General features: G+C 40.4%; 1 protein-coding gene and 1 long non-coding RNA gene across 2 annotated transcripts in view; one reads left to right on the forward strand and one right to left on the reverse strand.

The window, feature by feature from the left end:
- The window catches only part of LOC310987540 (NACHT, LRR and PYD domains-containing protein 12-like), a 427459-nt gene that overhangs the window by 220932 nt on the left and 193295 nt on the right, over positions 1–13232 (reverse strand). Inside the window, exon 3 of the mRNA XM_083973848.1 lies at positions 2348–2470. Coding sequence (XP_083829974.1) covers positions 2348–2470 — 123 coding nt within the window. The remainder of the gene's footprint in view (positions 1–2347; positions 2471–13232) is intronic.
- LOC310987635 lies at positions 5449–6197 on the forward strand. Its single transcript, XR_014595455.1, has 3 exons — positions 5449–5631; positions 5888–5968; positions 6081–6197. It is a non-coding gene; the product is annotated as an uncharacterized lncRNA (long non-coding RNA).

Here is a 13232-nt window from a genome sequence, read left to right on the forward strand (position 1 = left end):
GATGCAAATATTTAGAGAACTTACGTCTCATCTTGTCAAAAAAGTTGGAAGAGACTTTGTCTATCTGTTGGACAGGTGAGACCGTAGAGACGTCTCTCTGTTGGACAGGTGAGACCGTAGAGATGTCCTCTCTCTGTTGGACAGGTGGGACCGTAGAGACGTCCTCTCTCTGTTGGACAGGTGAAACCGTAGAGACGTCCTCTCTCAGTTGGACAGGTAAGTCTTTAAAGATGTCTTTGCACTTGATTGGAGTGTCATGGAGGGTCTTCTTCTTGGACGTTGTCTCCAGCTGTCCCACCTCATGTTGGGTATTAACCTCTTCACTCTGTCCCTCTGTGATGTAGAGCTCAGTGTAGATCCTGTTGAGGAGGGTTCCACTTCCTGTTCCACTTCCTGTTGCCTCAGTTCCTTCAGTCACTCGTTCACATCTGCTCCTCAGACTGATCTTATGTTGATCTAAAACCTCCTGCAGACCACGATCTGCTGAGAGAGAAGAGACAGAGTCAGACTGAAGACAGAGAGTCTGACAATCTGATCAGATTATTTTCATCAGCTACAGAAAAACTACAGACAACAAAGAGAAGGTTTGAATCATCATCTTAAATGTCAGTGCTGTGTGATGGAACAATGACTCTGGAGAAAACAACAGGTCCTGGTTTCACAAATGACCACATACAGATGTTCAGTCTCACTTTGTACAGAGCTGCTCTGATTGGCTGTCTGCAGTCCACCTCTGGTTCTGGGTCTTTTTCCACACTGGGGACAGGAGGGGGGTCCTGAAGAACCAGACTGGTCCCAGTCTGAGGTGAAGCACTGTCTGCAGAACCAGTGTCCACAGCTGGTGGAGACTGGATCCTTCAGGACGTCCTGACAGAGACCACAGCAGGACAGCTGCTGGTCCACAGAGACACCACTCCTCTTCCTCCTGTCAAGACATTTCTGGATCAACAACATGTTGATCAGCTCCACATCTGAGCTCTGATTGGTTAACCACCTCAAGGGGGCGGGGCTTCAGTAAGCAGAGGAGCAGAGAGAGAGAAAGTAGAGGAAGACGAGTGTAGAGAGACTAGCTGAATGAAGACCTGGTCTTGAACTGGTCTGGTTTTTGTCTCTGTTTATCTGTTGACCTTAAATCTGGACTCTAAAACAAACTCCCTGTTAGTTTGAGTCTCTTCAGTTCTGCGTCGTCTCGTCTGGTTTTTACTCCAAATGTGTGAAATGATTGAGAAGCTGTTGCTGGTGTTTTCCTCTGAACTTCTTAGTGACTCTTTCAGACATTGATCATGTGTTTGATGTTGGTTCTGGATTGAGTCCTATCAGCTCTTTAAGTAACACATGAGTCTAATGACTGAATCATCTTCAGCTCAGTTTACAGTAGAAACCGTCTCTTACTGTGACTCTGAAGGTCCAGGTCCAGGTCCAGGTCTGAACCAAATAGGCCAATCTTTGGACCGGTCACTCCTCATAGACAGACAAATGGATCCTGGAGATTCTGCTCTCAGTCTGTGGTTCTGACCTCTGCAAACACAAACATGTTTTTATTCACATCACATCGATCACTGATCAATATTCTGAGTCATTTTTCATGGTAAGTTATTTTATTTCTTGAGTGTTACCAAATACATGACATTTGGTCAGTATGAACATTTATTTTTGAGCTCTCTACACTTCAGACACTTTAGTGATGATCAGATCTTCAAGTGCTTCAGTCCATCTCTTTGTTTCACTGAGTTATGTGAACTGTGAATATTTGATTTCATCACTTCCTGAATAGAAAGTTTCAGAGTGTTGATCGATGGCTGCAGCTGATCCATATCTACCACTGTCACTGACATGACAGCAATAAAGTTCACAGTGTAGAACAAACAACTGAATAATTAAGTTCAGGAGAGACGGTCCTAGTTGTCAGGGTTTATCACAGCAGGTTTCTGATATTTGGTCAAGACTAAATATTTGCTCTGTCCTGCTCTTCCTCCACACCGTCTGTCTTTTTCTGGACTCCACTGATTCCTACTGAAGAAGCTTTTCTTTAGAAACACAGCAGCACAGAGACGTAGAGTTACATTTACAAGGAGGTTCAGTGATTCCCTCCAACAGCTGCTCACTATAAAACCATTTCCTCTCTGTCCAACACAGACCTTTAATCAGAGACATCTGGACATCACTGTCAGGTTCATCAGCTGATAAGGAGTTCTGTCTCTACAGGAAGTGACCTCAACTGCAACAGTTCACTCAGTTCACAGCTTGGTAACATGTCTCTTACTTTGGGTCTGATGGTCCAGGTCCAGGTCCAGGTCCAAGACTGAAATCTGGAGGATGTCCAATGGACCAGTCACTTCTCACAGACCAGCAGGTGGGTCCAGGTCCAGGTCCAGGTCTGAACCACCAAGGTTGTCCCATGGACCAGTCACTCCTCATGGACAGAAAGATGGATCCTGGAGACTCTGCTCTCAGTCTGTGGTTCTGAACTCTGCAAACAAAAACATGTTTTTATTCACATCACATTGATCAGTGGACACACACACATTTCCTCTTCTGTGACGTCACACACACTTCAGGTTTTTATCTGGTCTCTTACTGTGAGTCTGGAGGTTCATGTTTGGACCGGTCACTCTCCAGAGACTTTGATTTGTCCTCCTGTTCCTCCACATTAACACTCATCTTCAGGACTTCAGTCAGTCTGAGAGGGAAACCAGTAACACACACACACACACACACACACACACACACACACACACACACACACACACACACACACACACACACACACACACAGAATCAAGACACACCCAAATCCACGAGGACAAACTATAATCACTTCCTTGTCTGATCCAGTCGTCGACCTCCACCACTCATAGTACTTTGACATTAATCCATGTTTATCCAGTCACCGTGACCTTTGACCTTTGATGTTTGTTCTGAGTTTGAAGAAGTTGTGTGGAGGTGAATCTGAGACAATGTGCTGACGTATGTACGGACTACGTCTGACTCTTCTTCCCTCCACAGTCCACACAGACAAACTGACTCTCACACTCTGACACAACAACAGAGTAATAATAATAATAATAATACAGTGATAATAAAAACTCACTCGTCTCAGACTTCAGTTTCTCTCCTTCTGCTCCGTTCACTCTAAAATGGTGACTGAACACCTTTACCTTTACTGTAATCTCTTCCCTCTGCTCTGCATTTACAGGAAATCAAACAAGTTCATGGTGACAGAGGGAGGGGAAGTCCCTTTCTACAGTAGAATGGTGCCACCTGCTGGGTAACTCCTGGTATTACACCTGTATGGACAGGTGAACTCTGACACCATGAATAAACAGTGAGCTGAGATCCAGCTGTGGTAGAAGAGCTGCTGAGAGATTTAAAGACACTCCACTACAAGTTACAGCTCAGTCTGTTCTCTGTCTTATTCATCACACATGTTGTCATCAACTCATTTGTGTCTCAGTGTTGTAGCTTAACTCGCCCCCGGTCTGGCAACACGACCATATATGGAAAACACAACCACAACTAAATGTATATATAGTAGTTATTTACAAAATAGAAAACAATATGTTCAGCTAGAGGGTTACAAATCAGAATGTATGAGGACAGTATGTGGAGTCCCACAAGGATCCGTTTTGGGACCTAAACTTTTTATTTTATATATTAATGATATTTGTGATGTTTCAAAGATTCTACAGTTTGTTTTGTTTGCTGATGATACTAATTTTTTTTGTTCTGGGGATGATTTGGGGATTATTGCAGAAAACATTACTAATGAAATGGTTAAACTTAAGAGATGGTTTGATGAAAACAAGCTTTTGTTAAATTTGAAATAAACTAAATTTATGGTTTTTACAAATCGAAAAAAGGATGAAATTGAACTTTCATTTGCAGGAGAGAGTGTTGAAAGAGTGTCTGTATTTAGGTTTTTGGGTGTTATCCTGGACGACAAGTTGTCATGGAAAAACCACATAGCATATGTAAAAGCCAAGGTGGCAAAGAGTATCTATATTTTGAATAAGGTTAAGTTTGTCTTGGACACTAACACACTAAGAATTCTGTATTGTACATTTATTTTGCCATATTTTAATTATTGTGTGCAGGTGTGGGGCAACACTTATGTAAGTAACATCACTCCTCTGATTCTGCTACAAAAAAGAGCAGTAAGAGTAATCCACAAGGCAGGTAATAGAGATCCCTCAAATAGATTTTTTATTTCTGCAGGTTTGTTGAAAATGGTTGATATAATAGAATTACAGACCCTAAAAATAATGTTTAAAGCAAAGAACAGATCATTACCAGAACAATTACAAAGCATGTTTAAACTGGAGGAAGGGGACAACAGACTGAAGCTTGACTTTAAATATACATTTGCAAGGTTGAGCTTAAAACAAAGGTGTATTTCTGTTGCAGGTGTAAAAGTATGGCATTCACAAAGCAAGGAATTGAAAAGTTGTACAAGTATGTCTCAATGTTTAAAAAAGAAAAGATAAGTATTTACAAAAAAGAAGAAGGAGAAAGAGAAAAAGAAGGGAAAAAAAGAAAAAGATAGATAGACGAGTGGTGTTAACCGTTATTTTGTTTGTTTGTTTGTTTGTTTTGTTTTTTTGTCATTGCTATGTTTCATTATCTTTAATATTTTGAAACAGAGAATAATATTGGTGTTGAAGTAAGCCATTTAAATTTGTAACAACAGAGAGGGGCAGGTATTATACGTTTTTTCTTCATCCTGCTCCTTTTCATTCATGGTGAAAATGTGTACACTATGTATATGCAACCCAGTCGCCAGAAAGAAACGTTCACTATGGACTATTCTGCAAACTCCAGAAAAGTCCAGGATCAACGTTTCCGAGCGAAAATACGTTATACGCCAACATTACGTTGCCCATTCATTTAACGTGAGCCAATTGCTGCGTTCATTATCAACGTTTTACATGTGGCTGTACAACGTTATTTTTTCGCTGGAAAAACAACATTTTAGGATATATTTGGCATGGTTTTGATGATTTTTTTAACGAGAAATGTGTGTTTTAGTTTCCAAATGTATGTTGAATAAATGCAAATAAGCTTGTGTTTGTAACATATTCTGCGAATTTGAAAATTGAAAACGTATATATTCAACATTATTCATTAAGCTTTCTGGCGGATAAAATGTGATTATTTGGCACTATTTGAGGACATTTCTAGCGAGAAATGTGTCTTTTACTTTACAAATATGTTGAATGAATGAAAATTAAGTTTTATTTGTAGCCTACTCCAGCGATATTTTATCCGACTGATTGGACTCTCCCACTATGCTGTGGGCACTGAATTATGATTATGACAACCTGATACTTTTTTCGTTTTGACGAAGATTTTTTCAGCTTGTAGTTGCTGTCGTGGTTGTTTTAAACGCTATTTTATGAATGTAATTTTTTTTTTCATTATTGTGGTAGGCCAACGTTTGGTGCATTATTTTAATCATAAACGTTATATTTATTCAGTTAATGTGTATTTCGTTTGTTAGTTATTACGAAGATTGCTCAGATTTCCATCGTTGCTATGGTTACAGTGAACGATCAGCTGATTTCATTGTGACTGACGTAGCTTCCGGCAAGTCCGTCATCGTCTCACCGACAGGCAGCCCCAGCCCCCGTTCAGGTAACGTAAACAAACAACATGGAAAATTGTGATAAAATAATTAACAGTTAAAGCTATTTTACCTCCAAAAAACAGCCAGTGTCGTCAACCACAAACAAAGTTTGACAGATGTGGTTGATCAAAGTTGTTAAACTGGCTGACTTTACTAGCTGCACTGTTTGATGTAGATTTTAATGATTAGGCTAACGTTAACATAGCTAGGCTAACATTAATGCTACATGCCAGCCCTCACTGTACTTTTCTCACTGTTTTACAGGTAACAGATAATACCTACAATGGCTACAGCTGAAGCTGAGTTCAATGAGATGCTCAGTAAAACGAAGAGCCTGACACAAAGGTAATTTAAATATCTTATTCCATGCATGGGGATCAGATATTATGATGCATTTGTGCAGGAAGTCTGTGTGGTTAACTGCATTACTTTGATTATATTGTGTTGTTTTTTTTAGGTCAAAAAAGAGGACAAAGGCATCAGACCTGCCACGATGGAGAAAACGTGATGATCATCTCTGTGTCCTTGAGGAGACCGGTGTGGAGATGCTTGATGAACAAGAGCCAGGATTTGGTATGTGATCGTGATAATTTGTGCATCATTAGTCTTATTTTGGTAGAAAAACATCATGTTAGGATTTCTATGTGGATGTACCAGTCCAAGAAGCTTTCTGAAGTCTGTAGTAGTTGTAGTCGTAGGCCTGCACACCTCAACATCACCATAATACTTCATTTAGAATGTGATGTTCACAGGGCCTGATTTAAGCCACAGTACCACCTTAAATTAGCTCAGTGCAGCATCACACCGGTGGTGGTGCTCTTACCAATCATATTTCCAACACACACAACATAACACCACCTGAGAACTCTCTCCTAAACTTCATATGGATGCTGGCAGAAAATGGAGTATGCCAGGGTGGGCTGGCTTATGCAATATTTACATTTGCCACCTTTTAATTCTACATATAAGTGTATTTTCAATTATTCTGTCAACAGACTGGCAAAGTGTGTTTGAACACCGTTTTACCAGAGTTTTATGGAGTGGGTGATAAGCTCTTTCAAGGTGGACAAGCTGTGCGCAGAAAGAGGATGACACTTGTTGGAAATTCCCACGGGTCACGTGATTCCCGCTGGATGGGAGTCAAAGTTTTATTAATCCTGTGATTGGGACGGGACGGGAATAAAAATCAACGGGAGCGGGCAGGAGCGGAAACTCCATTAATAGATGATGATTTTCAGCCGTGTTAAACTACCAAAAGGACAGATACGTCCATTTTTGCCGTCATCTTTCAGTGAGCCAAAACTATTTTGGCTTGCGTTAGTTAGTTAAATGGGGAGTGGGCGCAGGAGACACACAATAACAACAAAATGCAACATTTTTGCAACATGTTTGGGGTTCATTTGTGTATTTTCCACATAGATTCTCATTGAACTTCTTGTACTACTTGAAAGTTTATTTTTAAAATAACATTAGAAACTTTTTGTCTTTGTATGCACCAGGAAAGGGCATCTGTGGTCGGTCTCAGCTGAATGCAGCAAAGGCGAGGACAACGAGGAGGAGTAGCCCCAGCCTTGATGAGCAGGTGTGTATCATATAAGAGTTATGCCATCATGGCATTATTCTTTGTGCTCTAAATATGTATGTATATCCACACATCAGCTGACCCACACTATAGGCCCAGTTCCAATCCGCCCCATAAGACTCAGGCCCTGAACCCTCACTGACTAAAGTGACGTCAGATCTAAGACAGAGTGTGAGAGACTGTGAGGGTCCAGATGCTGTAAACATGAATGGAACAGCACTTACCCACTCTCACGATACGTTACCTTGACAACAAAATGTTGTTGACTCCGGTCATGAAATGATAATTTACTGTAATTTCAACACGCACAAAGTGTGTGAGGGGGACGGACTCAAAACAAAATGTTCCTGGATCAGATCTGCTCAAATCATCATCAATACTCTGCAGTACTACTACCGTCAGTATTAACGTGTGCAAACTGCACATGTTAATACTGACGGTAAACTTCTTTTTTTATTTTGTTGTTGCCCCTGTCCATTAACAATAAAGAGAGCGGCAGAGCTCTCTCTGACTACATTTGTTTATTTGCTTTTTGCTTTTTTTTTGAACACTTGCGTTCCAACGGCATCACCATGCATCGGTGCTAACTTACGGTAAGGGGGCAGTAAGGGCTCATTCACTGACTCACTGACTTGATGATCTGACAACGGAACAGCCCTCACACACTCACGGAATTCCCGTGAATGCGCCTCTAAGGGCACACTCACACTAGGGCCAGTTGATCCGTACCGTGCTGAAGCCCGAATGCCCCCCCTCCCCTGTCCCCCGCTGGCCCGCACTCACACTACCTCGAACCCAAGCGTGCTGAAGCACGGTTGCCTCCGACACATACGTCATCGCGTTGATATACCAATACATCCATGATGCGCTCTGACTGCAGAAAGAACAGCGCTTTTTAATTGTTTGACCGGTTGTCATGGTAACATCTTGAAGTTTAATCAAAGCGATGTCAACTAGCTATGTTTATGGCGCGACGCAATCGTGACTGTTGTTTACACGCGGTTGCAGACACGAGGTGGAGAACGAGCCCGCGACGCATTACTGTACGCATTCCTGGCCAAGCGTACCGTGCACACCTCACCAACCGTGCCGGGCCAGGGAAGTGTACCGTGCTCAGGTACGGTACACTTGCACTCACACTGGCAATAGAATCAGGACTTTAGTCTAGTGTGCCTAGTGTGAGTGCACCCTAAGTCAGTGTGTCCGTAAGGGCTCGGATTGGAATTGGGCCATACTCTTCTCTCCAAGTTATTTTGCACTTCATCTATTCACAACTGTACTACACTTGAATGAAAATCTGTCTAACTTTCACAGACTAACACAAACCCAGTTGAATGAATTTATCTATTGGGCTCTTTTTTTGAAACTACAATATTAGCTTCATCTTTTTTGTGTGACTGTTAATATGTTTGCCATCAGTACAACAACAATTACTGCTATTAAGGGTGTACCCAACTATAATAAGTGAAGCCTGCCCAGAATGCAGCCACCTGACTGCCATGAAGTCCTTGTTGTCTGTGCTTTATCCCAAGGCATATGGCATCAAGTGCAATATCATTTTATTTATTATTCGTTTCATATCCAATTACAGTGATATTTAACAGTTCTTATTAGCTATAATTTGATGATGTTTACATAATTGTATTGAATTCTACAACCCATAAGACACAAGGTAATACATGGTTTATCATTATTAAAGGTGAAACTCAGCATGATAATGCTGACAGTCATTGGAAAGTTTCAAATCCAGTGAGCGTGCTGGATTACAACGCTCAAACAAACTGATGAATGTTCCACAGACTCAGACTAATGATGTGCACTGTTCTTTAATTACAGATAAAGTGGGGAGCAGACAACCAGGATGGAGCTGGATCTACGTTGGTGGAGGAAATGGGCAACTCTCTCCTCTCCAGGACTGCCATTATCACTAAGCTCATGAGTAAGGGAGGTTTGTTTTAGGCTGTTACACATTGTTATAGAGTTATGATTTACATTTCACTACATTTTAGCATTACATGACTATTGTATTTCAGGTATTTTAGTGGAATAGTCCGACTACATTGTTGTTAGTTACAGTAAGTGAGCACAACATGATACTAAAACAGTTAAAACCCGACTCAAAAAGTGACCAACAGGGGCTCATGAAAGTCTTTAGCTTCTCTTTGCACCAGACACACCAGCATCTCCACAGGCAAAGGCAAAGCCTAGAGACCCACAAGGAGGAGATAAATTAATACATTCTTGTGAAACAGATCAGGCCAGGTGTATAGGGCTTTGTTTATTTCGTGACCATTTTTCATCACCACAGTACTGTGGGTTGTAGTCAACGACAAAGTAGATTAAACGTTTTTCCTCAAAACTGTAAAGGTTAGTACTTCCTATTGCTTGTTGTGAACTGTTTTCTTCTCTGTATACTATATGTCCTGTATACTCTATGTCCAACATCTATGTCCCGTCTGGCCGTCCTGGGTGTGGGATCCCTCTGCTGCTCATCCTGAAGTTTCTCCTGTTTTTTTCTCTCTGAAGTTTTTCCTCAGTGGATGTGAGGGTCTAAGGGCAGAGGATGTTGTTGCTATGTAATGACCTTGGAGACAAAGTGTTTGTAAAAACAGGCTATACAGATAAACTTGCAATGCCGTAAGTGGTTAGATTTTCCACCACTAAATGTGTATGTGTGTATAAATATGTGTAGATGGTCTTACTTAACCATGTTTTATTCTAGTTGTAATGATCTGTGTATGTATTCTTTATCTGTAGTATGAAAATGACTCTTTAAGTTTTGTTTTTACCACCCTGTGTTATAAAATGACAATTAAATGAATTCAAATCAAATGACCTTGATTCCTTCACTTCTTGACCCTGCAAATGTACAGAAACGTTAGTATTTAAAACACAATTTTCTTTCTATCACCATATTCCAATTCCAATCATTTCAATAGGCTACACTGAAATCTGCAATCTTTTGAGTTTTTCACCATATTGCATTGGATAGATGTAGCCATCTTTTATTGATAAAATTGATATAGTAAATCTCCTCTCTGACAACTTCTTGTAACCTCTCTGTTGTGTGCCTTGGACACCTTGGGCTGCGTTCAATAGCTCAATGCTCTAATGTAAGCTAAACTGGCTATTAACCCATCTGGTTGCATATTTTTTAAGCCACATTTTATGAACACAGTCTTCAAACAACACTCTCACTTTATAGCAACAAAAATGTCTCGAGGAATGATGCTTGGGTGTTCCGTTTTGAAACGTTGCCTAATCCTATTGCCTTTGAACGCATCCCGTTCAGACCGCGAAACAGCGTGGCAGAAATCACGTCTAAACTAGCACTAATACATTACTATTTTTATATTTTATAACATACAATCTCTCACGATATAAACATATATGTCATGGTTATGCGTTTTTTGTTAAAGAATGAGCGAATAGACGCTTTTTGAACCCTAGTGTGACAACCCCAACCCCAACCCAGGAGAACGACACAAGAACTACATGTTGCCATAGTGACACGTTGACTGTATGTGCGCTCCGCCATGTTGGTTGTAGTTCTAATGTGTTTTCCCTATTATGTTTGTCTAAGACCAGGAACATTGTAATCTTTTTATAGGTTTTCTGGGGTGCCGAGCACATGTGTTTGGTCAGATTTGATGTGTGTTCCTGTTAAAAGGGAGAACATGTGTTTTGTGCCATATTTGACCCTATTCTTGACCCCTTCCTGCTGGTTTGCCATTGGACCTGATAGTAGAGGTCAAGAGCTTTCCAAAAATGTGTATAACTTGTCTGTAGCACATTTTGTTGCTGCTCTAGAAGCCTTTAAAAGTGTGTCAGGATCAAGGTTCAAAGGTCACTTGTGGGGAGCAAGAGCTGACCTCAGTTTTCATACTGACACATGTTACTCCCTAGGTCAAGACCTTTCCAACGATGTCTTCATTGTTGTCCTACGACAAAGTTTAATTTTCATCTTGCTTGAAAACTATGGCCCTTTGAGATATACGTTCCTAGCCCTATCTATGAGCCTAACTGGATGAAATCAGTCAAACATGTTTTCAGGGGTAGTGAGTGGCCAAAAATTGTTCAAGATGTTGGTGTCTGACTTATACACTGTTAGACTTTAAAATTTTGACCAGTTAAGACTCATTTTCCTCATAATCTACATCTACACAAAGGTCAGATAAGGAAGACCAGCTGTCCTCTCTCTAATTAGGATGCCCTGACTCTGAGAAAGGAGGTCAGCAGCAGAGAACAAAACTTTAAATAGCCTAACCAATCATTCTATACAATTTTCCCACTTGCCCTGATAAAAATCTATCTATAAATCTAAATTTCTCTTATAAATCTACACCAAATTGATACTGTAGTTTTGATTTGTGTTAGCCCCTCCCCCAAATTTAGGATATGTTACAGTCTTACAATCACAAGTGCACTGTATGTTGGATGGGATACCCCTCCTCCCCAAGTATATAAAAAATTATTACATAACTCTGTTATAAGTCTGTTATAACACCTTATTCTATAATGGCTGAAAGCCATATGGTCTCCTCACCTTCCTTTTCTCCAAGGCATTAGTGAAAGGTATTAGTGATTGCTGTTTCATTTGTACAAAACACACACACACACACACACACACACACACACACACACACACACACACACACACACACACACACACACACACACACACAGAAACCATTGTTTTTGTCTATAGTTATTGTCAGTATTGCAGTGGCTGTGTTTGGGAAGTTGGATCACTGTTGAAATCCTCTGGCCATGAAGCAGTCAATCGTGTTGGTTGAGTGAGATCAGCCCTTTCTTCTTGGTCTTCTCTTCTTCCACTGATGGACTTGTCAAGATGGGCTTATATGCAAATGCTTATAAAAACGAAATCTGAAAGATGACAGTCTAAGGCAACCTTTATTTAACACATACTACAAGGTAAACTGTACTCTGGAGAACATAGTGTATTTAAATGTACTACATTTCTTCAATTAACAGGCATGCATATTTTCCATTCGGGTTGATGAATGCAGATACTTTTATTTTGTTATCTGTGGGAAGAGATTTTCAAACATGAATACAGTATACAACTGATGAACTCATGGACTACCGTTTAAAAAATGATTAAAAGGACAAAAACACACAAAAACTGTACAATTGGATAAGCATAACTAACCAATCTGTCAACTGATCCACCACTCAATCATTCATAACAATGTAACTATAATCATTAACCACATAATTGTACATTGTTTTAAGCTGTTTGTGTGGCACCCAGGAATCTCTCCATCATGTTGCTACGAGAAAGAAGAAATGGAAAAAAGAGAAATTATTTTTAGTAACAGTTGCTTTAGTATCAATGAATCATGAATTAAACATGATGTTGAACATGACATACACACTTCTTTTAGAAATACTGTATGGTGTTACTTGCATTCAATGTTGATTGGTAACTACAGTGTCCTGAACTACATCTGTTACTCCAGCATGAATGTTCACCCTGTAACCCAGAAGCCTCTCATACAGCTACGCTTCATGGCAAAGTTGTGCACAGAATTTGAGATGTTGCATTTGTGGTAATGCATCTATGATGACACAACATACATACTGTACCTCTTTGAGCAGGGCAGCCATTTCACCTTCACCTCCCTTAAACCCCTGAAAAACAAGCAATAACCAAAATGACTGAAAATTAATACAAAAAATAAGCAGAAATAATAATCTATAATAATATCTATTATAACATTAGCCTAGAAATCTAGACGCACCCTAGCGGCAGCAAAAATATTGTGTTGACCAATCACAGCGCTCTATCTGTTTAGAGAGTCGTTGGGCGGCTTAACGCCATGACGACATACATTTTAATTGGCTTGTCAGGCTAACGTCATCCTGCTCTTTGCTCTGATTGGTCGTAGCGCTCAAGCACTACCCCATTACATGCAGAGGCAGTTTGAAAGACTGCCTTCATCCCGCCCCCTGGATTGAGCCGAGGTCTACCGGTCGTTGCCAGACTAGACATTTTAATGATAT

This window comes from Trachurus trachurus, assembly GCF_905171665.1.
Source record: "Trachurus trachurus genome assembly, chromosome: 6".
NCBI classification, from domain to species: domain Eukaryota; kingdom Metazoa; phylum Chordata; class Actinopteri; order Carangiformes; family Carangidae; genus Trachurus; species Trachurus trachurus.